We start from the raw sequence: 26604 nt of genomic DNA, 5'->3' as shown, positions 1-26604 counted from the left end.
GTGCCTCTCCTGTCTGCCCCTCCTGAGTGCTGGAATTAAAGGCACATGCCACCATTTCTGGCCCGTTGTAGTTTCTGTATTCTCTAATAGCCAATGTTATTGTGGTTTTTGGTTGGTTGGTGTTTGGTTTGTTTTTTTAAACTGTGAATCAGTATTTTGCCAGAAAACAGTTTCAGATTCCCTGGAACTAGAGTTGCGGATAGTCGTGAGCTGCCCTGTTCCTGCTGGGAACTGAACCTGGGTCCTGTCATAGCAGCCAGTGAGTGCTGTTAACTGCTGAGCCATCTCTGGTATTTTTTTTTATTTTGAATAGCTTGTTTTACATGTCAATCCCAGTTCCCTCTCCCTCCCCTCCTCCTGCACCCCCCATTCCCCCCCCAGCCTCCCACCCTATTGCCAATTCCTGCCACATAGGGGATATCTAGAGTCTGTCATTTCACTCACGACAGGGTCCATGCACTCCTCTAAGAGTCAGGCTGAGAGAGCATCCCTCTTTGTGTTATGGACACACGATGTCTGTTAGTATTCGAGGGATAAACACTGATCCACTGCTCAGGACCCCATAGGTTGCCCAGGCCTCCTCACTGACACTCACATTCGGGGGTCTGGATCAGTCCCATGCTGGCCTCCCCACTGTCGGTCTGGAGTCCAAGAGCTCTCCCCTGGTCAGATCAGCTGTCTCTGCTGGTTTTGCCAGTCCATTCTTTGCCAATTTGCTCATTGCTCCTCTCTCTCTGTCACTGGGTTCCTTGGATTCAGTTCAGTGTTTAACTGGGTGTTTGCTTCTGCTTCCATCAGTCACTGGATGAAGGCTCCCGGATGGTTATAGACATCAAGTTCATTATCAGGAATGGGCATTCGAGGTGGTCTCTCCACTATTGCTTAGCTTGCCAATTGGTGTTATCCCTTTAGATCACTAGAGGTCACACTGGTGCCTGATCTGTCTTCTAACCTATGATTCCCTCTTCCCCCTGTTCTATCCCCCCCACTCAACCTTCCTGTTCCCCCATGACCTACTCTCTCTTCCCCTCCCCCCTCTTCTTCCTAGCTCCCACTCCCCCCCCCACCCCTCACCGTGTTCTCCATCTGTTCAGAGGATCTTGCCTCATTCCTCTTGGGTACTATGCATATATTTTAGGTTCTTTCCTGTTTCCCAGACTCTCTATCAGTGGAAGTGCAGACTGGCACTATCCTGATCCATGTCTAAAATCCATATATGAGTGAGTACATACCATGTTTTCTTTTTGCGACTGGGTTACCTCTCTCAGGATGGTTTCTTCCAGTGCTATCCATTTACCTGCAAATTTCAAGATTCCATTGTTTTTTTCTGCTGAGTAATACTCCATTGTGTAAATGTACCACGTTTTCTCTATCCATTCTTCAGTTGAGGGGCATCTAGGTTGCTTCCAGGTTCTGGCTATTACAAATAATGCTGCTATGAACATAGTGGAGCAGATGCCTTTGTTGTATGAATTTGCCTCATTTGGATACATGCCTAAGAGTGGAATTGCTGGGTCTTGTGGTAGATTGATTCCCATTTTCCTGAGGAATCTCCATACTGCTTTCCAAAGTGGCTGTATGAGTCGGCACTCCCACCAGCAGTGGAGGAGTGTTCCCCTCTCTCCACATCCTCTCCAGCATAAATTGTCTTTGGTGTTTTTGATTTTAGCCATTCTGACAGGAGTAAGATGGTATCTCAGCATTGTTTTGATTTGTATTTCCCTGATAGCTAAGGATGTTGAGCACTTTCTTAAGTGTCTCTTGGCCATTTTAGCCTCCTCTATTGAGAATTCTCTATTTAGATCTGTACCCCACCTTTTAATTGTATCCTTTGGTGTTTTGGAGACTTGCTTTTTGAGTTCTTTGTAAATTTTGGAGATTAGCCCTCTGTCAGATGTGGGGTTAGTGAATATCTTTTCCCATTCTGTGGACTGCCTTTTTGTCTTGTTGACTGTGTCCTTTGCCTTACAGAAGCTTTTTAGTTTCAGGAGGTCCCATTTGTTAATTGTCGATCTCAGTGTCTGTGCCACTGGTGTTATGTTCAGGAAGTGGTCTCCTGTACCAACTCATTGAAGAGTATCTCCCACTTTCTCTTCTAAAAGTTTCAGTGTGGCTGGATTTATATTGAGATCTTTGATCCATTTGGACTTAAGTTTTGTACAAGGTGATAAACATGGATCTATCTGCAGTCTTCTGCATACCAGTACCCAGTTATGCCAGCACCATTTGTTGAAGATGCTTTCTTTTTTCCATTGTATAGTTTTAGCTTCTTTGTCAAAAATCAAGTGTTCATAGGTGTGTGGGTTAAAATCAGGGTTTTCAATTTGGTTCCATTGGTCAACCTGCCTATTTTTGTGCCAATACCAAGCTGTTTTCAGGACTATAGCTCTATAATAGAGCTTGACGTCAGGTATGGTGATGCCTCCTGAAGTTCCTTTATTGTATAGGGTTGTTTTGGCTATCCTGGGCCTTTTGCTTTTCCATATAAGGTTGATTATTGTTCTTTCCAGGTCTGTGAAGAATTGTGCTGGAATTTTGATGGGGATTGCATTGAATCTGTAGACTGCTTTTGGCAAGATTGCCATTTTTATTGTGTTGATCCTACCAATCCAAGAGCATGGGAGATCTTTCCATTTTCTGGTATCCTCTTTGATTTCTTACTTTAAAAACTCAAAGTTCTTGATATACAGGTCTTTCACTTCCTTGGTTAACATTATCCCCAGACATTTGATGCTGTTTATGGCTATTGTAAAGGGTGAGGTTTCTCTGATTTCTTTCTCAGTCACTTCATCGTCTGTATATAATAGGGCCACTGATTTTTTGAGTTTACCTTGTATCCTGCCACTTTACTAAAGGTGTTTATCAGCTCTAGGAGTTCCCTTGCAGAGTTTTTTGGGTCACTTATATAAACTATCGTATCATCTGCAAATAGTGAAAGTTTGACTTCTTTTCCTATTTGTATTCCCTTTATCTCCTTTTGTTGTCTTATTGCTGTAGCTAGAACTTCAAGTACAATATTGAAGAGATATGGAGAGAGTGGAAAGCCTTGTCTTGTTCCTGATTTTAGAGGAATTGCTTTGAGTTTCTCTCCATTTAGTTTGATGTTAGCTGTTGGTTTACTGTATATTGCTTTTATTATATTCAGGTATGTTCCTGTTATCCCTGATCTCTCTAGGACCTTTATCATGAAGGGGTGCTGGATTTTGTCAAAGGCTTTTTCAGCATCTAGTGAGATGATCATGTGGTTTTTCTTTCCCAGTTTGTTTACAAGTGGATTACATTGATAGATTTTCTAATGTTGAACCATCCCTGCATTCCTGGTATGAAGCCTACTTGATCATGGTGGATGATTTTTCTGATGTGTTCTTGAATCCAGTTTGCGAGTATTTTATTGAGTATTTTTGCATCGATGTTCATAAGGGAAATTGGTCTATAGTTCTTTTTCTTAGTTGTGTCTTTGTGTGGCTTGGGTATCAAGGTAATTGTAGCCTCATAGAACAAGTTTGGCAGTGAGCCTCCTGCTTCTATTGTGTGGAATACTTTGAGAAGTATTGGAATTAGCTCTTCTTTGAATTTCTGATAGAATTCTGCACTGAAGCCATCTGGGCCTGGGCTTTTTTTTTTGTTTGGGAGACTTTTGATGACTGCTTCTATTTCATTAGGGGTTATAGGTCTGTTTAGATTGTTTATCTGCTCTTGATTTAGTTTTGGCAAGTGATATCTATCCAGGAAATTGTCCATTTCCTTTATATTTTCGAATTTTGTGGAGTAAAGATTTTCAAAGTATGCCCTGATGATTCTCTGGATTTCCTCAGAGTCTGTTGTTATGTCCCCCTTTTCATTTCTGATTTTGTTAATTAGCATGCTCTCTCTCTCTGTCTTTTGGTTAGTTTGGACAGAGGTTTGTCTATTTTGTTGATTTTCTCAAAGAACCAACTCTTTGTTTCATTGATTCTTCTCAATGTTTTCCTGGTTTCTACTTGATTGATTTCAGCCCTCAATTTGATTATTTCCTGGTGTCTGCTCCTCCTGGGTGAGTTTGCTTCTTTTTGTTCTAGAACATTCAGCTGTGCTATTAATTCTCTAGTATGACTGTTCTCCAGTTTCTTCATGTGGGCACTTAGTGCTATGAACTTTCCTCTCAGCACTGCTTTCAAAGTGTCCCATAAGTTTACGTATGTTGTGTCTTCATTCTCATTGAATTCCAGGAAGTTTTTAATTTCTTTTTTTATATCTTCCTTTACCCAGGGATGGTAACAACAATTGTGCATTGTTCAATTTCCATGAGTTTGTAGGGTTTCTTCGATTTGCGTTATTGTTGAATTCTAATTTTAATGCATGGTGGTCTGATAAGATACAGGGAATTATTCCACTAGCGGTGAGAATGGAGTGTTGAAGTCTCCTACTATTAGTGTGTGAGATTTTATGTGCAATTTGAGCTTTAGTAATGTTTCTTTCACGAATGTACGTGCCTTTGTATTTGGGGCGTAGATGTTTAAAATTGAGACTTCATCTTGATGGACTTTTCCGTTGATGAATATGAAGTGTCCTTCTTCATCTCTTTTGATTGATTTTAATTTGAAGTCTAGTTTGTTCGATATTAGGATTGGTACACCCGATTGTTTCCTGGGACTGTTTGATTGGAAGATCTTTTCCCAATCCTTTACTCTGAGATAACGTCTGTCTTTGATGTTGAGATGTGTTTATTGTATGCAGCAGAAGGAAGGGTTCTGTCTTCATATCCATTCTGCTAGACTGTGTCTTTTTATATGCAAGTTGAGGCCATTGACATTGAGGGATATTAATGACCATTGATTGATGATTCTTGTTTGTGCTTGATTTATTGTTAGTGAAGTTATTTTGTGTAGTTTCTCCTCCCTTTTTCTTTTGGTGTTTTGTAAAGTGGGATTATATATTGCCTGTGTCTTTGTGAGTGTAGTTATCTTCCTTGGATCTAGGTTTTCCTTCTAGCACTTTCTGTAGAGCTGGATTCATGGATACATATTGTTTAAATCTGGCTTTGTCATGGAATATTTTGTTTTCTCCATCTATGGTAATTGAAAGCTTTGCTGGATTTAGTAGTCTGGGCTGGCATCCTTGTTCCCTTAGCATTTGTAGGACATCTATCCAGGATTTTCTGGCTTTCATCGTTTCCATTGAGAAGTCAGGTGCAATTCGGATATGTCTGCCTTTATATGTTACTTGGCCTTTTTCTTTAGCTGCTCTTAATATTTTCTCTTTATTCTGTGGGTTTGATGTTTTGCTTATTATATGGCGAGGTGAGTTCTTTTTCTGGTCCAGCCTATTTGGTGTTCTGTAAGATTCTTGTATTTTCATAGGCATATCCTTCTTTAGGTTAGGGAAGTTTTCTTCTATGATTTTGTTGAATATGTTTTCTGTACCTTTGAGTTGTATTTTTTTGACTTCTCCTATACCTATTATTCTCAGGTTTGGCTTCTTCACGGTGTCCCATATTTCCTGGATATTTTGTGTTAGGGATTTGCTGATTTTGAGATTTTCTTTGGTTGACGACTCTATATCCTCTAATGAGTCTTCAACACCTGAGATTCTCTCTTCTATCTCTTGTATTCTTTGGTAATACCTTTTTTGTTTTTTAAGATTTATTTATCTACTATGTATACAATGTTCTGTCTGAATGTAAGTCTACTTGTCAGAAGAGGGCGCCAGATCTCACTACAGATGGTTGTGAGCCACCATGTGGTTGCTGGGAATTGAACTCAGGACCTCTGGAAGAGCAGCTGGTGCTCTTAACCTCTGAGCCATCTCTCCAGCCCCTTTGGTGATACTTGCATCTGTAGTTCCTGATCGTTTACCCAGCTTTTCTATTTCCAGCATCCCCTTGTTCTGTGTTTTCTTTATCATTTCTATTTCAGCTTTCAATCCTTCAACTGTTTGAGTTGTTTCCTTCATTTGTTTGGTTGTTTTTTCTTGGTGCTCTTTAGATTCTTTGAGAGATTTGTTTATTTCTTGAAAATTTTCCCCCCATTTCATGGATTTTTTTTTGTTCGTTTTTTCTTCTATTTCTTTAAGGGATTTCCTCGTTTCTTCTTTGAGGGTCTCTATCATCTTCATAAAATAAATTTTAAGGTCTGTCTCCTCTGCTTCTTCTATGTAGTGCTTTTCAGGTCTTGCTGGTGTTGGTATCCTAGATTCTGGTGGAGTCATGTTGGTCTTTTTATTGCCGAGTGAGCTCTTATTCTGTCTTCTTCCCATCTCCACTTCCCAGTGGGTGCTGGTGGGGTCTTTCCATCTCCACTGGTCTCCTTCCTTCCTGAAGCTGAAGCTGGGGATGCTGACACTGAAGCTTAAGCTGAAGCTGGGGTTGCTGGAGGTTGGGGCCTGGAAGGGCTGATGTCTTCCTGAAGCTGCGCTCGTTGGAGTTTGGGGCCTAGAAGGGCTGATGTCTTTCCTGTGTGGGCCGGTCTTCTGGATGCCAGGAGCAGCCCGGGAAGATCGAGGGGATGGGTGTTGGGGGGGGATGGGCGCCGGAGACCCAATCTCACCTGAAGCTACCATCTCTGGTATTTTTATGTGTTTATTTTCCAATTGCATTTCTTTGATAGGATGCTTTTTTTGAGCGGGGGTGCTCAAGATAGGGTTTCTCTATGTAGCCCAGGATGTCTTAAAACTCGCTCTGTAGACCAGGCTGGACTTGAACTCACAGACATCCACCTGCCTCTGTCTCCTGAGTGCTGGGACTAAAGGTGTGTACCACTGCCCGGTGAATACTTACTTTTTGAATTGTTGCTGAACAGTTTTAGATTCACAAAGAAGTTGAGCCTGTTCTACAGTATCTCCATATCCCCATGCATGCGCACAAGGATGGTGTGGTGTTGTGTTGTGGTGGTTTGAATGAGAGTGGCCCTGTAGGCTCATGTATTTGAACACTTGTTTCCTGGTTAGTGGAACTGTTTGGGAAGGATTAGGAGATGTGACTTTGGAAGAAGTGTGTCACTGAAGATGGGCTTTGAGGTTTCAAAAGCCCAGGCTGTTCCCAGTTAGTCCAGTCTCTCTCTGCCTCCTACTGGTAGATGAGGATGTGAGACTCAGCTACTGCTTTAGCATCCTGCCTGCTGCTGCTGCGTTCCCAGCCATTATGGTTATGGACTCACCCTCTGAAACTGTAAGCCCCAACAAACTCTTCTATATAAGTTCCCTTGATCATGGTGTCTCATCACAGCAATAGAAAATTTTGATAGTTAAATTTTATGGGATTTTAAAATCAGCGTGGAGACAAATATATGAGCATTTCCATGAAGAATTACCTAAACTATGTTAATTGAGGCAGGAAGACCCGCTCTACTTATGGTCACTTCCATTCTTGGGATAGAGCCCAGATCTGAATGAAAAGAAGAAAGTATAGGGCTGAGTGTAAGTACTGGCTGTTCGTCCAGAGGTCCTGAGTTCAATTCCCAGCAACCACTTGGTGGCTCACAACCATCTATAATGAGATCTGGTGCCCTCTTCTGGCCTGCAGAAAACTGTATGCATAATAAATAATTCTTTTTTAAAAAAGCCAGTATGTATAAGTGATTATTTACCCAAGTCCATACTTTATTCATATTATTGTACTTCAAAACCTTTTTGTTTGAGGGTCCTATTTAATCCTCTTGTCATTTTAGGATTGTCTAGTTTGTGCCAGTGGCACATTCTTGTGTTTGGTATTGGGGGTGATTTTAGGAAATGCAGATATAGACTGTGGGTTTAGAAGTGAAAGATCCCATCAATAACAGTTACCTTCAGAGGAGCACTGTGTTATTTACTTATAATCTCAGCCCCTGGAGATAGAAGTATAATTTTTAGTACATTATATCAAGGAAGGACCCATGCTGTCAACATACATTAGTACTGGTTGATTTTGCCTCACTGCAAAGTTACTCTCCTCCCTTTTTCATACTTTAAACTCTTTAAAACACAAGTTGAGGGCTTTATTTAAAAAATAAAGATGGCTGAGTGATTAGGAGCACTGACTATTCTTACAGAGGACCCAGATTTATTTCCCAGCACCTACACATTGGAATATAATCATCTGCAACTTCCGGCCTTCTAAGTCATCAAGGCGTACCTATATACATTCAGGAAAAACACTCATACACAAGTAAGCAAATAGTAGATGCTAAAAAAAAGGCTGCCTTAAATTCTGCTTCAAAGTCTTGTGAAATTTCAGAATGTGTGCACAATTAGGGACCAGAGTATTTATTTTGCTTTCCAGCTATGCACAAACCTTTCCCCACCTACCTTTTCCCATAACGACTTGAAAGTATTTGCTTCCTGCCACCTCCCTAAGATTCTTGATTAAGTGGAGGCTGAATGTGTTGCAGCAAATCTGAACTTCACTGTCTTGCACAGAGGAAAGCCACCAGCATCAAATGGGGTAGATGAAGACTTTCTCATTGTTCCTCATGTAATGAGGATACAGCTGCCTTGATACTAAACATATGACAGGGCATTGTATAGCATCCCATAGAAAGAATAAATAAATTATGACGATGCTCAGGCTGAGAAATTCATGGGTAGATTGTTGTTTAGGATGATAGAAAATTAGATTATTTCACAGTGCTCAGTACTGTGAGGGGAATTGGAGGTGGCCTTTAGCTAGTAATTGATATTTATGCTAACTGTTGACATCCAGCACACATTTATCCATCCAGTGCTTGATGCCTCTACCTATTGTAGATGTCTGGGAGTGTAGTTTAGTGGCAGAGCTAATTGTTTGTACTGTTCTGGGTTCAATGTTAATAACAAGTAGCAAACTTGTTACTCCCCTAGCTTGTCTGTGAGGTGATGCTAGCCTTGTGCCTGCCAGGCAAGCCTTGTATCGCTACATTTTACCTGCAGCCTGTACTCTGGATAGTTTTAAATGGTATTCTAACCTAGATACCATTTTAACTGTTTCCATGTCCAGTTAGTGAAGAATCGAAGAGAAAAGACAGGCAGCTCTCCTAATACTGCAAGCACTGTCGCAGGTAGTGTTTACACATGGTAGTTAACCCTCTATACAGAGCTGAGGTAAGTGTGCTTACCATGCTTTCTACAAATAAAAAAAGAAAGAAAGAAAGAAGGAAAGAAGAGAAAGGAAGGAAGGAAGGAAGGAAGGAAGGAAGGAAGGAAGGAAGGAAGGAAGGAAGGAACTGAGGCTCAGAGAAGCAAGTACCATAATATTGAGGAGCTTCAGAGTCCTGGCTGGCCTTGAATTTGTGGTAGGCCTCCTGTCTCCCTTCTGCAGGCATCACAGGTGTGTCTGTAGTTATGTTTACATTCACACAAAAGGTAGGTTTTTGCTGTTGTTGTTTATTTGCTTGCTTTATTAGTTTCATGACAGTGGTCTTAATACTAACTCAGAACTGAAAGGAGTGAACTAAACTTCCATGTTCCTGTTACTCAGGAATGCAACCCAATCTTACAGAAAGGCAACTGGGTTGTTTTTGTTTGTTTGGTTTTGTTTTTTGTTTTTGTTTTTGTTTTTTTGGGTTTTTTGAGACAGGGGTTCTCTGTGTAGCCCTGGCTGTCCTGGAACTCAAGAGATCCACCTGCCTCAGCCTCAGTACTAGGATTCAAGGCATGTATGCCACTACTACCTGTCTCAGAAAGGCAATTACAAGCCATTGGATTTAGGACCATTCAGTGTGCAAATTAATCTTACATAAAGTTCTACACATAATTGTTTTTTCTTACTTGTTTTTGGCAGTGCTGGGGATTGAACCTGTGATTTCACTAATGCTAGGAATGGGCTCTACTATTGAGCTGCAGTCCCAGCTCTGACTGTTCCTTTTCAAAGAGCTATTTTATCTATAATATATCTAATTTCAGGTAATAAAACAATCATTGAATAATAAGAATGTTGTAATGATAGTTTACTAGTGTTAGATTGGATGGATGGATGGATGGATGGATGGATGGATGGATGGATGGATGGATGAGTTTTACAATACCTAGCATTGATCCCAGGACCTTGGATATGCTAGGCTAGTGCTCTACCATTGAGTACTAGCCCTCTTTTCGGTTTTTGTTTTTTTTTCCCCTCCAGTTTTTTGAGACAGGGTTTCTACGTGTATCCTAGACTGTCCTGGATTTGTTATAAATCAGGCTGGCCTCACACTCACAGAGATCTTCTGCTTCCCAAGTGCTTGGATTAAAGGCATTTACTACCACAACCTGACTGTAAACTTATTTATGTGCATAGATATTTTGCCTGCATGTATGTCTATGTAAGGGTGTTGGATCACTCAGAACTGGAGTTACAGGCAGTGGTGAGCTACCGTGTCAGTGCTGGGAATTGAACCTGGGTCCTCTGTAAGAGCATCCAGTATTCTTTTTTTTTTTTTTTTTTTTTTTTTTTACGAGACAGGGTTTCTCTGTTTTGGAGGCTGTCGGTCCAGCCTGGCCTCGAACTCACAGAGATCCGCCTGCCTCTGCCTCCCGAGTGCTGGGATTAAAGGCGTGCGCCACCAACGCCTGGCGCATCCAGTGTTCTTAATGGCTGAACCATCTCTCTAGCCCTCTTTTCAGCTTTTATTTTTGAGGTGCCTAATCTGACCTGGGACACACTTTGTAGCTCTGACATTCTGTGATCTTGCTGTCCTGCCTCAGCCCCTGAGTAGCTTGTGTTACAAACTGGAGCCACTAGAGCTTCCTAGTGGTGTTTGAAAAATGACAACTTTAAAAAGAATTCTTGTTTTTTAAGACTGGTTTTTCTGTGTAGCTCTGTCTGTCTCAGAACTAACTCTGCAGACCAGAGATCTGCTTGAAAATGGCAGCTTCTTAAGACTGAATCAAGTTCACATTTTCTGTGTGTTACTCAGTTATCTAGTATATCTGGGAATGCCAAGTAACATATTAAGAAGGTGTTTTGTTTTGTTTTCAAAATTGGCTGCTCTTTTTGGTCTCTTTATCATAGTTTGCAAATTAACAAAATGCTGGTATGGCTTATTAAGCATTTTGATTATCTTTTTGAACCGAGTCTTCTGTCATCATTGGATGCATGATGAAATTCATTTAGGTAGAGCAGCTTTTTAATTTTTAGTTTTTAAAATTACATACTGATTTGAGTTTCTTTCTCTTCTATAAAAGGAAATGTACACAGTACAACTGGAACTCTGCCAGAAGAAGACACAGAAGGTATGAAAGCCAATGGGACTAAGGGATAATAATGAAGGACACAAGGGCGGCACTGTGAGTCAACACCAGCCGTAGACAATTCATGACCCTCATTGAGCTGTGTTACCCTAGAACCTCCAATCTTGGGGACCCTGAATTTAAAAAGGTGCTCTTTAAGAAAACCATGTGGAGAATTACTAATTGCCCTTTTACTAATTGTCCTTTTTGGTTGTCATTACCAGGGAACTGTGCCATTTCCAAGATGAACAAAGTGAAGGAAGAGTTGTGTGACTTAAACCTTGTCTGTGAAGCAGAAGATGGTCACCAGCAGATTCTCAACCACTATAAGGAAAAACTCAGTTCTGCACACGATCGTTCCACCACTGCAGGAAGCAAAGACTCTATAAAACCCTTAGCAGAAAATTCTAAAATTTTATATCTCACATCATATTTATCTGGCCCCAAATCCTTAGAAAGAAGTCGTTTTGAAGACAATGGTTTAATAAAGGAATCTGCTGAAAAAATACACAAGGTTGAGCAAAGCAAGAACTTCGCTTGTAGAGAAGAAAGTAAAGAACAGTATTGCAGGCCCAGGAGTGAAAGAGGAGGTCTCTTTCTTTCCAGTGTCAGACAACAAGAGCAGGATGGGTCTGGTGAAAAACAAGCTGTGGAGTCCAGTAATCACAGTAACTGTAGCATTCAGGCTAGGTCCTATATAGAGAACTATAATTCTGTGCCTAATTCTTTTACTGAAGCAACAGAAATAATGTTTAAAAAAAATGATCTGAAAATTCAAGGTAATTTGGTAAATTCCGAGGACCATAGAAAAACTGTCAGTGATGGGAACCATCCTGAGAGACACTCTGAGGAAAGCAGTTTGTCCTTGTTGATGCATATTGAAGAGCCAGAACAAATAACAGAAAAGTCCAGTGCATTAAATGAAAAGATTTACAATACAGACTCTAAGTCTGTAGTCAGCATCCAGAGAAATCTGGATGATTCTCTGCCAAATAAAGCATCATGCAGTGATTTTCTGTCTGGAAGAAAATTCCTTCAGAATTTGATACCTGCAGATTCAGTAAGTTTTGAACATAATGAAATATCAAAACCCAAGAAGGGTACTGCAAAATTATCACCATGTCCAGAGTTTGATTGTAAACCTGCTTCGGAAAAGTGTGTACAGGCCTCACATGACATTTTACATTTAGGTGAACCAATCATTGCCAGTGAGATGAGTGAACTTTCTTGTAACAGTGAACTGATTGTGCACAAAATAGAACATGAATGTGTTTTAAATCAACAAGTGTCCCTTAATTCTCAAGAGCATGTGACATTATTAACTGACTCTCTACTAGATCTAAACAGAGAGATGCCTTCAGCAACAAGCAGAGATGCTCAACAGAGCCATCATTCTCTAAAGAGTGGAACAGATGTTACCACCAATACTCAAACCATTCCTGCTGAGACAGAATTGGAAGCCATGTCTCCACAAGGTGACAAAACCTGTGGTGCCTCTTCATACATATACACCTTAAATGTCAAAATAAGAAGCCCAGAAGGACAAAAAGAAATGGCTGATTCAGGTATCAAAGAGCTACATTCCACATTCCTCTCAAGTGAGAAAGAAGCAGCTGGCTATTCCTTTGACACAGAATGTCAAAATGTTCAGTCTCAGGATACCTCCAGCTGTCCATGCAGAACAAGAAATGCACCTGAAAAGAGTGTGTTCTCTATATGTGCTGCCCTTGGACCCAGAAAAGATATCCCGAATGTCAGCAACTGTAAAATAAACTGTGGGAATGCATTTGAGTCCAGCAGTCACTGTTTCCAAAGACCCGAAGACTTTGTGGAAGATAGTACCTTCTTGGAGAGTGAACCTGCTGGGAGGGAGACTCAGAGCGGCATTGGAGGAGGCAGGGTTAGAAACGAGCTGACAGCAGGAGTGTCGGATAGTGGAGCTTTAACCACAGCTACTCATGCTAGCAGTCATGTGGAAACCAGTGAGGAAGGACTGGGTGAGAAGAAATGGGATAAACACAAAGACACTGCAGTTTATACACACATCACCTCTGCTTGTGACACACAAGAACTGAACCAATCGACAAACATTCCAAGAACTGACACACTAGTGGACCAGTCTCTGACTGTTGTTTCATCTCATTTTAAAACCATGTTCCAAGCAGCTGGAAGTCTTGACCAGAAAGCAGATGAAGTTTCTGACTGTCAAGGTAACCAAAATAGTCCAGACAAATGGAGAAGCGATGGTAAGCCAGCTTGGGAAGGACTAAACGGTGACCACCAAGAGACTAGCCCTAAGGGAAGCCGTAAGGAAAAGGATTTGATAGTTGGTTCAGACAGTAAAAACCTTGTGTTTTGTGGTAGTATAGAGAAAAAAGGTTCCAAAGGAGCCTTTGAAAATAGTCCTGGCTCTGAAGAGTTGACACACAGTGTGCTACATGTGTGTCCAGACTGCCCAGTTGAACCTACAGATGGTATGCTAAACATGGGAGCATCTAGTCTAGCTGGTCATTCTACAAGGCGAGATAAAGGCGAGACCTTAAGGAGTACCTCATCTCTTCGAGGAGAACTGAATGTTGTATTTATAGGTACAACTAGCCAGAACTCAGAACTCTCAAATGCTGCTGCTTCTACAGTAGACTCTCCTGAAATAGTAAAATCACGTGAAGAAAAAATATGCAGATCTCTAAAAGACTGTGAAATGGAAGAGCGTTCAGACTCTGCCATTGATCGTGAAGTAGAATCTGTTGCCGATAATGAGCCAGATATAAGAGCACTAGATAGAGGAGGCATGTCTTTAAATCATATTCATTGTGAGCATCAAGGTAAAGGAGGATCTGTGACAGAGGGACTAGGAGCAAATTCTGAGTTTGGTGAGAAGGAAACCTTTGAATTATCCTCAAAAGACTTGATGTCTTCTAGATGCCGAGACTCTGTTGACAGGCATTCCCCTCTGTCTTCTCAAGAACATTCACCCGCTGGTGTTCGTGGCAAAGCACCTAAATTGAAACATCTCTTTAAACCCAAAGATGGTAAAATGCTTCATGAAAATGTCAAGGATTGCACAGTTCAGTCTGACATGGAGGAAGGAATACCAGCCGATATAAGTAACCCTGGTGAAGAAGATGGCACAAATGTCAGTGTGGACAAAAATGTTTGCAAACCTTGTCATTCTGGTGAGAATTCCACAGATAAGTATTTGCCTTTGATAATGGAAACAGCAATTATAATAAATAAAGAGGAAAAGGGTATGCACGCACTGTTAGAACAACACATGTTGCCAGATGAGATGCAGAATAAGAAGCAACCTGTGGCTGACCAAGATGAGTCCATCATAATGGAAGAAGTCGCCCTAAGAAAGCCTACCAAGAAAAAAATGGCTAGACAGCTTCAGAGGTTGGAAGACCCAAAAGAAGAAAGCTTATGTCATCTGTTAAAGAGAGACATTGAATTATGCACAGGTCATCGGCTTCCTGGTACCTCCTGGAAAGAACATGACCCCAGCTCTGCTGGGGGTGATCAAATACATGGTGCCTTTGTGACACTGTCACATCAGCAAAGATTGCATCCTTTAAAGAAGCAGCCTCATCGAACATGTAAGAGAATTTCCTGCCTGGAGCCAGTCCCTGTGCGGAGAAAAATAAGTAAAGTGAGAAATTCTGATTGTGGAAAGAGTTCCTCTAACCCCATCCCCACAAAAGCACACAGACTTCTTAGCCCTTGTGCCGTGCCTGCCGCACCACTGGAACCTGAAGCAGTACCTAGCAAGAGCTTGCGTAGCCACATACCAAAGCTGAAGGCTACTCTGTGCCACCCCTTGAGGAGCCTGAGTTGTAGGAAGCCTACCAAAGAATCAGCCTTACTAAACAAGCTGTCTATCCTTGCCTCCAAACTGGTTCTGGCCACAAAGCCCCAGAAACTCAGATATCGGCGGTATTCCTCTTCCCTTGTTCCATTGGCTAAAAGCTACAAGCGATTCAGATATAAAAAGCTTCTAGATGGATTTTCACATAATGCAATGCAGCTGGACCCATATTTGGCAGCTGCTGGATGGGATAGGAGGTCTAACAGTAAGCCCTTGGCACTTTATTCTCTTGAAGCTGTCAAAATGAACTTCATAGATTTGAGCAACAAGATGCCATCACTGCTGTTTGGTACTGAAATCTTCCCATTTTCCTTTCATGTGAAATCAGTATCCAGTTGCACGGTTGAGTCCTCCAGGACTTTTCCTGAGCACTGTGCTCCATCAAGGCTTGCCTTAGAGACCTCCCAGTGCTCATCACCACCTCCCAAGTGGACCTTTTCTTTTTTCATGTCCCACGGATGCCCTGGGATGGCCACATTCAGGGAAGATGCTGGCTTCTGTAGTCAGACACACACTCAGGCTCCTCCACAGACTCCAGCTCCTCTCCAAGACTATGGAGGCACTGCCATAGTCCAGACCAGAGCGGACTGCTCTGTCCTTGGCCTTCACACACTTCTAGCACTTTGTTCACCAGGATGTTACCGAATCTGGACAAAAAAACGGAGCTTCTCCAATCACATGCCTACCATGCAGAGGCTCTTCTTGACCCAGTTTACACAGGGCTTAAAAGGGTTAAGGTCTCCAGCCTCTGTAGCAGACAAGGTCTTCTGCTCTCTGCCCTACTCAGTGGGCCGTGTGTTGTCCATTTGGAGCCAGCATGGGCCATCCTGTACCTTCCAGTTGCCAGCTCTTTATTCTATTCACAGCAAGCAGCAAGAGAGCCTGAGCACCCTAAGCAGGTAAGAGCTTGTCCCCTCTTTTTTCAGAACTGTGCTGGAGGCTTCCTGTGTCTACACTCGTGTACCTTGTAAAGCCTCAGTTGAGAGAGTGCAGCAGTAGTTCTTGACTTCAGAAGCCCCTAATATGCCCATAGCGTCTTCTCTTATACTTTGCACTGTTCTTTCCATTTGACTCTTCATGTCATAGTCTTCCCCACCCCCTCTGCAGTTGTGGAACTCACTATATAGACCAGTTTGGCCTACCCCTGCCTCCCAAGTGCTCAAGTTAAATTTATGTACCACAATTCCCAGTGTATGCCACCATCTTTCATTGTTGTTTATTTGTGACACTGTATCTTGGGGTGGCCTGGAACTCGAGAACATCTTGCTGCGGCTTGAGTGCCAGGATTGCAAGTATGAGCCATTTTGCTCCCCCTGTCTCTACATTTCTTTTGTAGTATATGCTTCAGAGGTTCCATTAGCTTCCCTTGGTTTGGGGACTTTGTAAAATTTGAAATGAAATGGACAGAAGTTATTATAGTTTCACTATTGGGAGTAGGGGAGAATAATTTGATCACGATTATTGTACCTTCTAAATGAAAATAGAAGAGGACTGGACTGGTGTAGCTTAGTGGTAGAATGTTTGCTTGGTTAGTATAAGACCCTAAGTTCAGTCCAGCTCAGAGAGAAAAGGAGGGAGGAACTTAAGATATAAATTTTCCTGTTCTGTTAGTTTCTAGGAGGTGATCGTATAGCTGGCGTAGAGTGCATGCTTAGCCTGAGTTACGATGCTGGAATCGACCTCCCACACACATGAAAACAATCATCAAAGAATTGTGTTAGACATCTCATTTTTAATTTCTTTTTACTACTGCTACAGCTGAATTCTATTTATTTATTTACTTACTTTTCGTTTTTCTAGACCAGGCTGGCCTCAAACTCAAAGAAATTCACTTGCCTCTGCCTCCCAAGTGCTGGGATTGAAGGCGTGCACCCAGCTACTGTTGAATTTTAGCAGTAACGCTTCAAGTCAAATCAAGCCCACCCAAAACCTGATATCTCAAGGCAAGCTACTACTAAGGAGTGAGCTGTCTCAAAAAGGCTCGCAGTTACGAGGACACCCGTTCGGTTTCTCTCAACCCTCCTCCTGTAACTCCAGTTCCCAAGGATATAGTGCCCTTTTCTGGCTTCTGTGGGCACATACATACGTACTGGCAAACAACCATGCACTAAATCATTTATTTATTTATTTATTTAAGTTTTTCAAGGCAGGTTTCTCTGTAGTACTGGCTGTCCTGGAACTCTGTTTAGACCAGGCAGACCTCAGACTCGTAGATCTGCCTGCCTCTGCCTCCCAAGTGCTGGGACTAAAGGCAAGTGCTGAGACTAAAGGTGTGTGCCACCACACCAGCTATGTAAAATTATTGAATTCATAAATAAATTAATGGGGTGCCTGCTGACAAGATGGTTCGGTGAGTAAGCCGCCAAGCCTGACAACCTGAGATGGATTTCTGGAACCCACATAGTGGAAGGAGACAAATGACAAGTTGTCCTTTGACTTCACACATACCATGATATACACATAGTGAACTCACAAAAAAGTAGAAAGTAAGAAAATATACTTTAAATGATGCTGGGCAGTGGTGGCTCACACATTCAATCCCAGCACCTGGGAGGCAGAGACAGGTGGATCTCTGTGAGCTCCATGTCAGCCTGGGTTACACAGAGGGACCTTGTCCTCAAAAACTTAAATAAACAAATAAAAATAATCGGATTATTTCAAATGATAGCATACTACATACATACTTCGGTCTGCATCTAGTATGTATACTGCCTCTAGTATGTATGTGATTGTTCTGTGTTATAAGTCTGTGGAACACAGCTTTAAACTGTGTTGTATCCCCTTCATGTCCACTCACTATAGTAGCCCTGAATTCATGACCTTTTCACTGTTAATTTCTTATACACTGTGCTGGTATTCAGGGTGTTAGCCTTGGTACCTTTTCTCTTTCAGAACCCTTTATCATCTGGGTTTTCTACTTCTAGAATATTTTTACTTCCTACATTCTATATGAAGCTTTCTATTTTATATAAATTTTCTTGTTTTCCATTTTTGGAGGTAAGGTCTTATACATATGTAGCCTGGAACTCAGGATTTTGTTTTATTTCAAATGAAAGGTAAATCGATAATGTTGCTGTGCAGTTTACTCATTGACTCTAAAAGTGACTTAAAATCATATGCCTAAGCTCACTTAATTTTTTATTGCTTTATTAAAATTTACTGATGAGCTGGGCAGTGGTGGCGCACGCCTTTAATCCCAGCACTCGGGAAGCAGAGGCAAGTGGATCTCTGTGAGTTCGAGGCCGGGCTGGACCGACAGCCTCCAAAACAATACAGAGAAACCCTGTCTCGTAAAACAAAAACAAAACAAAACAAAAAAAAATTACTGATGAGCTGGGTATGGTGACACATGCCTTTAATCCCAGCCCTTGGGAGGCAGAGGCAGTCAGATCTCTGAGTTTAAGGCCAACCTGGTCTACAGAGTGAGTTCTAGGACAGTCAGGGCTACACAGAGACACCTTGTCTCAAAAAGAAAAAGGAAAAAAAAAAGAGAGAGAGAGAGAGAAGGTGATAGGTGGACCCCTTTCCTTTCCTGAAAAAGCAAAACAATAAAACACCTCACTTACTGCCAGCAAAATAAATGAGTAACTCTGAAAACAATGCGCAGAGAGAGTCAGAGAACAGTTTTGGAGTTGGTCTCTTCCCATCTTTGTGTGTTTTCCAGGAGTCAAGCTCAGGCTGTCACCTTTCATTGTCAGGCAATAAGTGGTTTTACTGCTAAGCCACCCTGCCTGTCCCATTTTTCTGTTTTGTTCAAACAGGGTCTCATGTTGCTCAGACCAGCTTCAGACTCACTATCTTAACATGACCTTGGGCTCACTATCATCAGTGTACTCTCTAGTGCTGGGGTTGCTTGGGTAGATACTTTGTTCTTGTATTTGGTTCTTTTATATGTGCAAGATAACTTTTATGTCTAATTTTTACAGACATTGGCTTGTTGTATGTGTGCACGTGTGTTGTGTGCACATATGTTGTGATGTGCGTGTGGAGGTCAGCAGAGTTTTGGGGAGTCCATTCTCCCACCCAGTGAGCTCCAGAGCTTGAACTCAAGCGATTAGGCTTGGCGGCAAGCTCTTCTGTATTTGGAGCCAGTTTACTGTTCCTTATGATTAAATGTTTAAAGGGATCTTAACATGTGTGCTTACCAACTTAATTAAAGGTGTAAATCCCCAAATTATTCTTGTTCCTGTCATTTCTTCTGCTGTCCTCTACTTTGTTGGCACTTCCCCAGTTAAATTAAGAGGCGCTCTTGCTGTTAGCCTACTCCCACCCAGGGATGAGCACATGAACGTAGTTTCACAGTTGGGAGGTTGCTTCTTGGCCTCTGTCATGTCGCAGTACCCCAGAGCCTTCCTGTTGTCCCTCTCATAACCTGCTGCTTTGTGCTTGTGCTTTTTTTCAGCCACACCGCCATACCAAATGTGCCTCTTCCAGGCTTGGAAGCTACCCATAACACCAACAGCAGTCACATGAGGTAAGCCTTGGCACACGGGCTGGAAGGGTGTGTGACCTAGGGCAGGGGAGAATAATTTATCTGTTGTTCTTAGATAGCATGGGTTGGGCATGACGCAACTCTTAACTTTTTGTCTCATTAATCTTACTATTTATAGGTCTCAGATAAACATCTCTGAGATTCGGTTGTGCTTTATATCAAATAATGAGGAGTGGGATTGTATAATTAGCACCATTTGCTTAACAAAAAGCCATTAGCCAGCTTATTAGAATCTCAAGCTGTTTTGGGTCCTGCCACCTCATCTGCATCAGCCCTAGACCCTGACTGCTGTTGGTCTCATTTGAACAGTGTTCATTTGTCCATTCGCTAAATTTCTTCTCACCAGTCTCCACTCATTTACACATTTCTTTATAAAACTGCTCGAACCACTGGAAATAATTGGCCACATTCTTGTAACTTTTCACATGTGTAGACCCAGGTTGTGTCTAGAAGTAACTAGAAAACAGGTTGACTGTAGATGTCATTCCTGGAAAGAAGAAACGTCATTGACTTTAATCTATATGCTCAGAAATAATATAGGCTGGGGTTATAGACAGCTCAGTCCATAAATTGACAACTTTGCGAGCATGAGGACCTGAGTTTTCATCCCCCAGAATCCACATCAAAAACCTTCTGTGTGGCACACACTTGTAATTCTAGTATGCAGGCAGGCAGAGACAGGCAGGTCCTGAGGCTCACTGGCCAGCCACCCTAGGCTACTTGGTAATCTTTAGGCCAATGAGAGACTCTATCTCAAACACAAATGGATGGGACAGCTGAGAAAGGCCATTGTCTTAAGGTTGTCTTCTGACCTCCACACACATAAGGACACACACGTGTACAGAAAAACTAAATAAAAATGTACGCTTGCTGGAAGTATGAAGCTAACCTTCTTCATTCTGTCTCCATGGTGCTAGGCTAGAGCCTGTGTTCCCTGCCTTGGTTCCAAAGTCTTGCTTGGTAACAGAACCTGCTGTCAGCAAGCTCCTGCTTTCAACCTCTGAGTTCCAGGTCCCTGGGTTTGATGAGCTGGATGATGTGTCAGCGGCATGCCCTCGACCACAGAGCAACTCTGCACAACAGAAAGAGGTAAGTGTAAAGTACCAAGACGTCAGGTGGAGGTGGCATTGGGGTTTCCATTGCTGACTCTCATCACATGGTAGGTGCAGACTTGACTCTAGCCTTGGCTCAGTAGCTGGGAGAACTAAGGCAGGAGTTTTCCTGCTTGGCTTCGGCCTTGACCAGGAAAGGATATGGTGTGTTTTTATGGGATTGTTCTCTTCATTTCAGTCTGTTTTCAGAGGTGGAGTCTTACCGTTTTCTCCTTCCTGACTTAAACTCCTGGATTCAAGTTGTCCACCTGGTCCACCAGGCAGGACTTAGGTATCTTAGGCCCTATTGTTATCCAGATCCATTTTTCTCAGCAGCACAACTAAAGAATATTGATAGAGGGACTTATCCCTAAGAGTCACTTTGCTTTGAAAGATGAGTAAATGATCATGTCCTTATGACTTTGAATTGATTATCTCAGTTGGAACTGTTCATCTCTGTTTTAATATATGAAGGAGCAATAACTGAAAACACAGCTACAGTAGGAAGGGGAAATTTGTCATTAGCTACCCTCCAGGCTTATCTATAAACTGAGGGAGCAATGTTTTGAGTATAAGGGCTTTATTTAAAATGAATTATCTTTATTTTTAACCCTTAAAAACAGGCTGAGCCAGAGAAGAGACCAAAGAAAGTCTCACAGATCCGAATTCGGAAAACCATTCCTAAACCAGATCCCAACCTTACCCCAATGGGCCTGCCTCGGCCCAAAAGGTGAGCTTCTCTAATGCAAAGTGGGTTCACTTTCTTGGAAAATTGCTAGAGAAAGCATAATTGTCCTTAAAGTGGTCATGTAATCCTAGCTATGTTTTTACTTGTAGGAATTTATGCCAAAGAATTCATTGATTGTACAGTTAAATGTTTATGTGCAAGATGTTTTACTACATTAATCATTTTTATTGTTCTTCCTCTGCTAGGTATTACGTGTACATAATCATAACTTAAACTCAAGTAAGAATCTAACCCTTGAGAGGCCAAGGCAGGAAGTGCTGCTCAAGTTAAGACCTTTGGGTACTTAGTGAGTACAAGGCCAGCCAGCCTTTACTACAGTGTGAGGTCCCCACTCAAAAGAAAAGAAGGGTGATAACACCCTGTCTCAAAACAGAACAACAAAAACCCACACATAATCCAGAAAAACCAATCTACTTAACAAGAAAAATTTTAAGTTTATTGATTTTATTTGTGTGTTTCCCTACATGTATGTATATGAACCACATGTTTGCCTGGAACACTCTTAAGGCCAGAAGATGGTATTGATCTCCTGGGACTGAAAGTATATATAGTTTATGAGCTAGAAATAGTTCCCATATGGCTGCTAGGAACCACCCCAGGTCCTGTGTAAGAGCAGCTAGTATTTTTAACTAGAATCATATCTCCACTTCCCCAATATACTTTTTTGTTTTGTTTTGTCTTTTGAAACAGGCTTTCTCTGTGTAGCCTTGACTGTCCTGGAACCCACTCTATAGACCAGGCTGGTTCAGACTCACAGAGATCCGTCTGCCTCTGCCTCTTGTCTGCAGGGATTACAGATGTATGCCCTCCTGTGATCCCAATAATTGGGATATGAAAAAGGAGGAAAAAGAGCTCAAGGCCATCCTCAAAGTTCTTCAAACCTATGTTCTCGTGTGCTGAGTCCAATATATGTTTCATTGGTTCCCTTAAGTAACTTATCTTTGGGTCAAGGGCCTGCTCAACTGGTCTCCCTTTATAGCCTTTAACCCACAGTCTTCCTGTCTTAGCCTCCAGCTGCTGAGATTACAAATATATGTAGTATCTTAAAATTCTTTCTCCCTACTGCTCTTTTTGTACTGCTGATGTATCAGAAGGTGTTGTGAATGGAAGCCTGTGAGCTACCTTTGAGCTGAACTTAGCTATTTTACCCTTTATTGACTACCCTCTGTGCCACCTTGAGAAATGCTTTGTGTGTCCCAGGTGCCCCACATCAAGTGGTGCTGATCGTGAGAATGAAAAGTAGATTCCAGTGTGGCTTACCTTCTTTCACTGTGCGTCTAATCTAAAAGCCTTGTTGACAGAGATGAGTAGTTGGAAACAAAGGCTCTCTGTTTCACTTTGTTTTGTTGTTTGGGTTTGTGGGTTTTGTATTTTTCTTTCTGGCTTTTTTCTTTGGTTTTTCAAGACAGGGTTTTTCTGTATTGCTTTGGAGCCTGTCCTCGAACTCGCTCTGTAGACCAGGCTGGCCTTGAACTCACAGAGATCTACCTGCCTCTGCCTCCTGAGTGCTGGAATTAAAGGCATGCACCACCAACACCAGGCTATATTTTTCTTTTTATAATGATATAAAATCCTGTCTTTATGTTGCTGTTAATTTTGGTTTTGTATACAAAGTAATGTGTCTCATCATGGCATCTTTATATATTTGTTTTCTTATACTTTATTCTCATTTCTTCCCCTTCTTTTACTCCCTCTTGTACCCAACTGGTTCCCTTACTGCCCCAGGAAGCCCTCCTTCTGTTTTTATATTTTATTACCCACATTTCCCACTTTCCTCACAATCCCACCCTCCCTCACGATCTCCTTTCTAGTTTTAATGCTTACGAGGGAAAGTCTGGTGTTAGCCTTGGACATTTGGATTTTTTGCATAATGAATCCCAGCTAAGTACATTTTTTTCTGTAGCCGGCTTTTTCTTTGGGTTGCCAACTCACAAAAATAGCATGGAGAGTTAATGTTAATTATAAAGCCTCGGCCTGTAGTTTAGGCTTGTTCCTAACTAGTTCTTGTAATTTAAATTAACCCATATTTTTAATCTATGTTCTTTTACATGGTTTGGTTGCCTTTACTCTGTACTGCCCATCCTGCTTCCTCTGCATCTGACTGGTGACTCCATCTCTCTTCCTCTGCGAGTCCTCTCTGTCCTCAGAAGTCCCACTTAACCTCTTTCCGCCTAGCTAATGGCCCTCAGCTCTTTATCAAACCAGTCTTAGTGACATATCTTCACACCGTGTAAAGGAATTTTCTGCAGCATATTCCCTATAAATATATAACTTCATTTTTTTTACAAATGAATAAAATTCTATTTCATATGTGTGTATACAGCATGTTTTCTTTATTATGTTAGTGAATATATAGGATGGTTGTATTTCTTTTCTTTTTTTGTTAAGATTTATTTTTTATGAGCATTGGTGTTTTGCCTACGTGTATATCTGTGTGAGGGTGCCAGATCTCCTAGGACTGGAGTTACAATTTTGAGCTTTCATATGGAAACTGGAAATTAAACCTGGGTTCTCTGGAAGAGCAGCCAGTGCTCTTAACTGCTGAGCCATCTCTCTAGCCTTGACATATGGCATTTCTATTTCAGTGTTTTGGAAAACCTCCACACTGATTTCCATGTTGGCTACAGAAGTTGGCACTTTGATCAGCAGTGCATAAAGATTTTAAAAGATTTATTTATTTATTTAGGTCTTTTGAGACAGGGTTTCTCTGTATTGTTTTGGAGGCTGTCCTGGAACTCACTCTGTAGACCAGGCTGGCCTCAAACTCACAGAGATCCGCCAGCCTCTGCCTCCCGAGTGCTGGGATTAAAAGCGTGCGCCACCAACGCCTGGCAAGATTTATTATTTTTAAATGGGTGTGTGTATGTGTGTGCACATATGAGTGCAAATACCTACAAAGACCAGAGGGTTCTGATCCCACTAGAGCTATAGTTATAGGCATGGGTACTAGGAACTGAAGTTTAGTCCTCTATAAGAGCAGCAGATGCTCCTAACTGATGAGCCATCTCTCTAGCCTATATTATGTCTGTCTTACTTCCTCACTTTCTGCCCTATCCACCTATCTCCCCATGTCTCTGTGGGTGATTTTTTTTCTGTAGTGGGCAATGAGACCAGGCTCTGTAACCTGCATTCATGGTAGCTCATTTTGTGTTGGCATAGTGTTTTCTCATGTGGATGTCCCAGGAGATGTGTTGTTAGTGTTCTCTCGCTGCTTGGCTGCTCACACTTTTAGGGTAATAGTGCCACTCCCTTGCCCTCTGTCTACCATCCTCACACTTCTTATCTGTGTCTTTGAGAAAGCCTTTCCTCCCATGTCCTTCCTTTGAAGATGGTGGAATCCAGGTGAATCCTCTGATTCTGAGTCCTTTTATAGTTTGAATTTTGCGGTTCCAGCGGGCTGGCTCTGTGTCCCCAGCCAAGTTGAACAAGGACACTGGACAACCACTAACACCACTCAGGAGAAGTGTAGGCATTCATCAGGGTACCCAAGTCTGTTAGACATGTCCTGGACATTCAAGACAGTTATTGGTCTCCATGTGGTGATGCTCCCTTTTCTACAAATCTATCCTTGGCAGTCTAGAATGAATAGATATTTGGCTGCTGTGAGCCAGGTAGAATCCCAGTAGCTCTTGTATGTTAGGCAGGAGTGTCATTGTTGGGGGCAAGAATGACTTTGAGTTCTTAGCTTCTGGGACTTTGGACCAGCCAACAGATCAAATGTCTTCCTCATCTCATGTCCGGAAGACTCCTCTGTGGAGTGGCTCTCATTGCTTTCTGGAGCTTGGGAGACGTGGGTAGTTGAATGAACAGGTGGACTGGGACTCCTTATATCTTCCTGAGGAATTGCTCCTTTTATTAATTTATAATATTCTTTATGTCTTCTGATTCATTTCAGTTAGAAGTCTACTTTATCAGATATTAAAATAATTATACCAACTTGCTTTTTGTTGTTGTTGTTGCTTTCGTTTGTTTGATAAATTGTATTTCCTCTGTTTTGTTTTTTAAGCTTTTCAAGACAGGGTTTCTTTGTGTAACCCTGGCTGTCCTCAAGCTCACTCTGTAGCTCAGGCTGGCCTTGAACACCAACAGACCCCTGCCTCTACCTCCCAAATTCTGGGATTAAAGGCATGTGCCACCACAGCCACGCATATTTCTGCCCTTTTAAAAAAGCTTAATTTTGTTTTATTTGTATGGATGTTTTGTCTTCCTGTGTGTTTCTGGACTGTGTGTATGCCTGTCGTTCATGGAGCCAGAAGAGGATGTAAGACTTCTGAGACTAGAGTTACAGATGGTTGTGAGACACCATATTGATGCTGGGACTCAAACCTGGGTCTTCTCCACAAGCATCCAGTACTCTGAACCACTGAGCAATCTCGCCAGCCTCTTGGCTTTATATTTTTGGCACCTTGACTACAATTTATTGCCGAGAGGGTCTTCTCTGGTTGTGTTTATTTGGGGTTCTAAGTGCTTCTTGCATTTGAATCTCTCATTCTCTAAATTTGTAAAAATCATGCTGTTTTCTTTACTGAGCCTCTGTATACCTATGTTAACAGCAAACTCACAAATTCTCTCACTCTCAAAATCTTTCTACCCCCTCTTTCACAATTTTCCCTAAGCCTCAAGTACAGGAGTTGAGTTGTAGATGGGTTCTGGCACTCCAATATCATTTTTATTCATTTTAACCAGATGTGATTTTCTGTAATGGTCTGTCTGTTGCAAACACAAGTTTCTTTGATGAGGGAGGAGTAAGAGCTATACGTAACTGTGGGTGTAAGGGTAAGCATTTAGATCCTGTTAAGAATCACACTGGAAGCCGGACAGTGGTGGCGCACGCCTTTAATCCCAGCACTCGGGAGGCAGAGGCAGGCGGATCTCTGTGAGTTCAAGGCTGGGCTGGACCGACAGCCTCGAAAACAATACAGAGAAACCCTGTCTCGTAAAAACAAACAAACAAAAAAAAAAAAGGCAGAGAAAGAATCACACTACACTAGTAAAGTGGCAGAAGTCTGTCTTCTAAGACACAGGCCCTACTGGCCTGGAAGTTAGGAAGGACTCAAGTACCAAGCAGGATTTCTCTCTTCTTGAGCAGGTTTAAGTTCAATTAGACCGCTGTTGGTTGCCACCAAGATGTGAGTGCCACTATTGCACCCTTAGGGCTACCTTGCCAGGCTGGAAGTTGTAGATCATAAGCAGTTGGCTAGGACTGTTGGTTACATTCTTCCCTTGGAAGCTTGCATAGCATCTTGTAGTACTATGAAAGCTAGTCTTCGGG

The 26604-nt window shown here is 41.9% G+C and overlaps 1 protein-coding gene across 2 annotated transcripts in view; it reads left to right on the top strand.

Annotated features, from left to right (window-relative positions):
- Nucleotides 1-26604, top strand: part of Prr14l (proline rich 14 like) — a 64906-nt gene that overhangs the window by 17010 nt on the left and 21292 nt on the right. The window contains exons 3-8 of one of the 2 annotated variants that reach the window (XM_040746867.1): nt 11092-11139; nt 11361-15900; nt 19404-19475; nt 20411-20582; nt 21208-21314; nt 21518-23642. In XM_040746867.1, coding sequence (XP_040602801.1) covers nt 11092-11139; nt 11361-15900; nt 19404-19475; nt 20411-20582; nt 21208-21314; nt 21518-21545 — 4967 coding nt within the window. In that variant the 3' untranslated portion in view covers nt 21546-23642. Of the gene's footprint in view, nt 1-11091; nt 11140-11360; nt 15901-19403; nt 19476-20410; nt 20583-21207; nt 21315-21517; nt 23643-26604 lie in introns of those variants that run through there. The other variant, XM_040746866.1, reaches the window with a different exon arrangement.

Source organism: Mesocricetus auratus, unplaced genomic scaffold (assembly GCF_017639785.1).
Source record: "Mesocricetus auratus isolate SY011 unplaced genomic scaffold, BCM_Maur_2.0 Super-Scaffold_100006, whole genome shotgun sequence".
NCBI classification, from domain to species: domain Eukaryota; kingdom Metazoa; phylum Chordata; class Mammalia; order Rodentia; family Cricetidae; genus Mesocricetus; species Mesocricetus auratus.
Note: the sequence above shows the minus strand (reverse complement) of the source record. Positions and strands in the feature narration are given on the sequence as shown.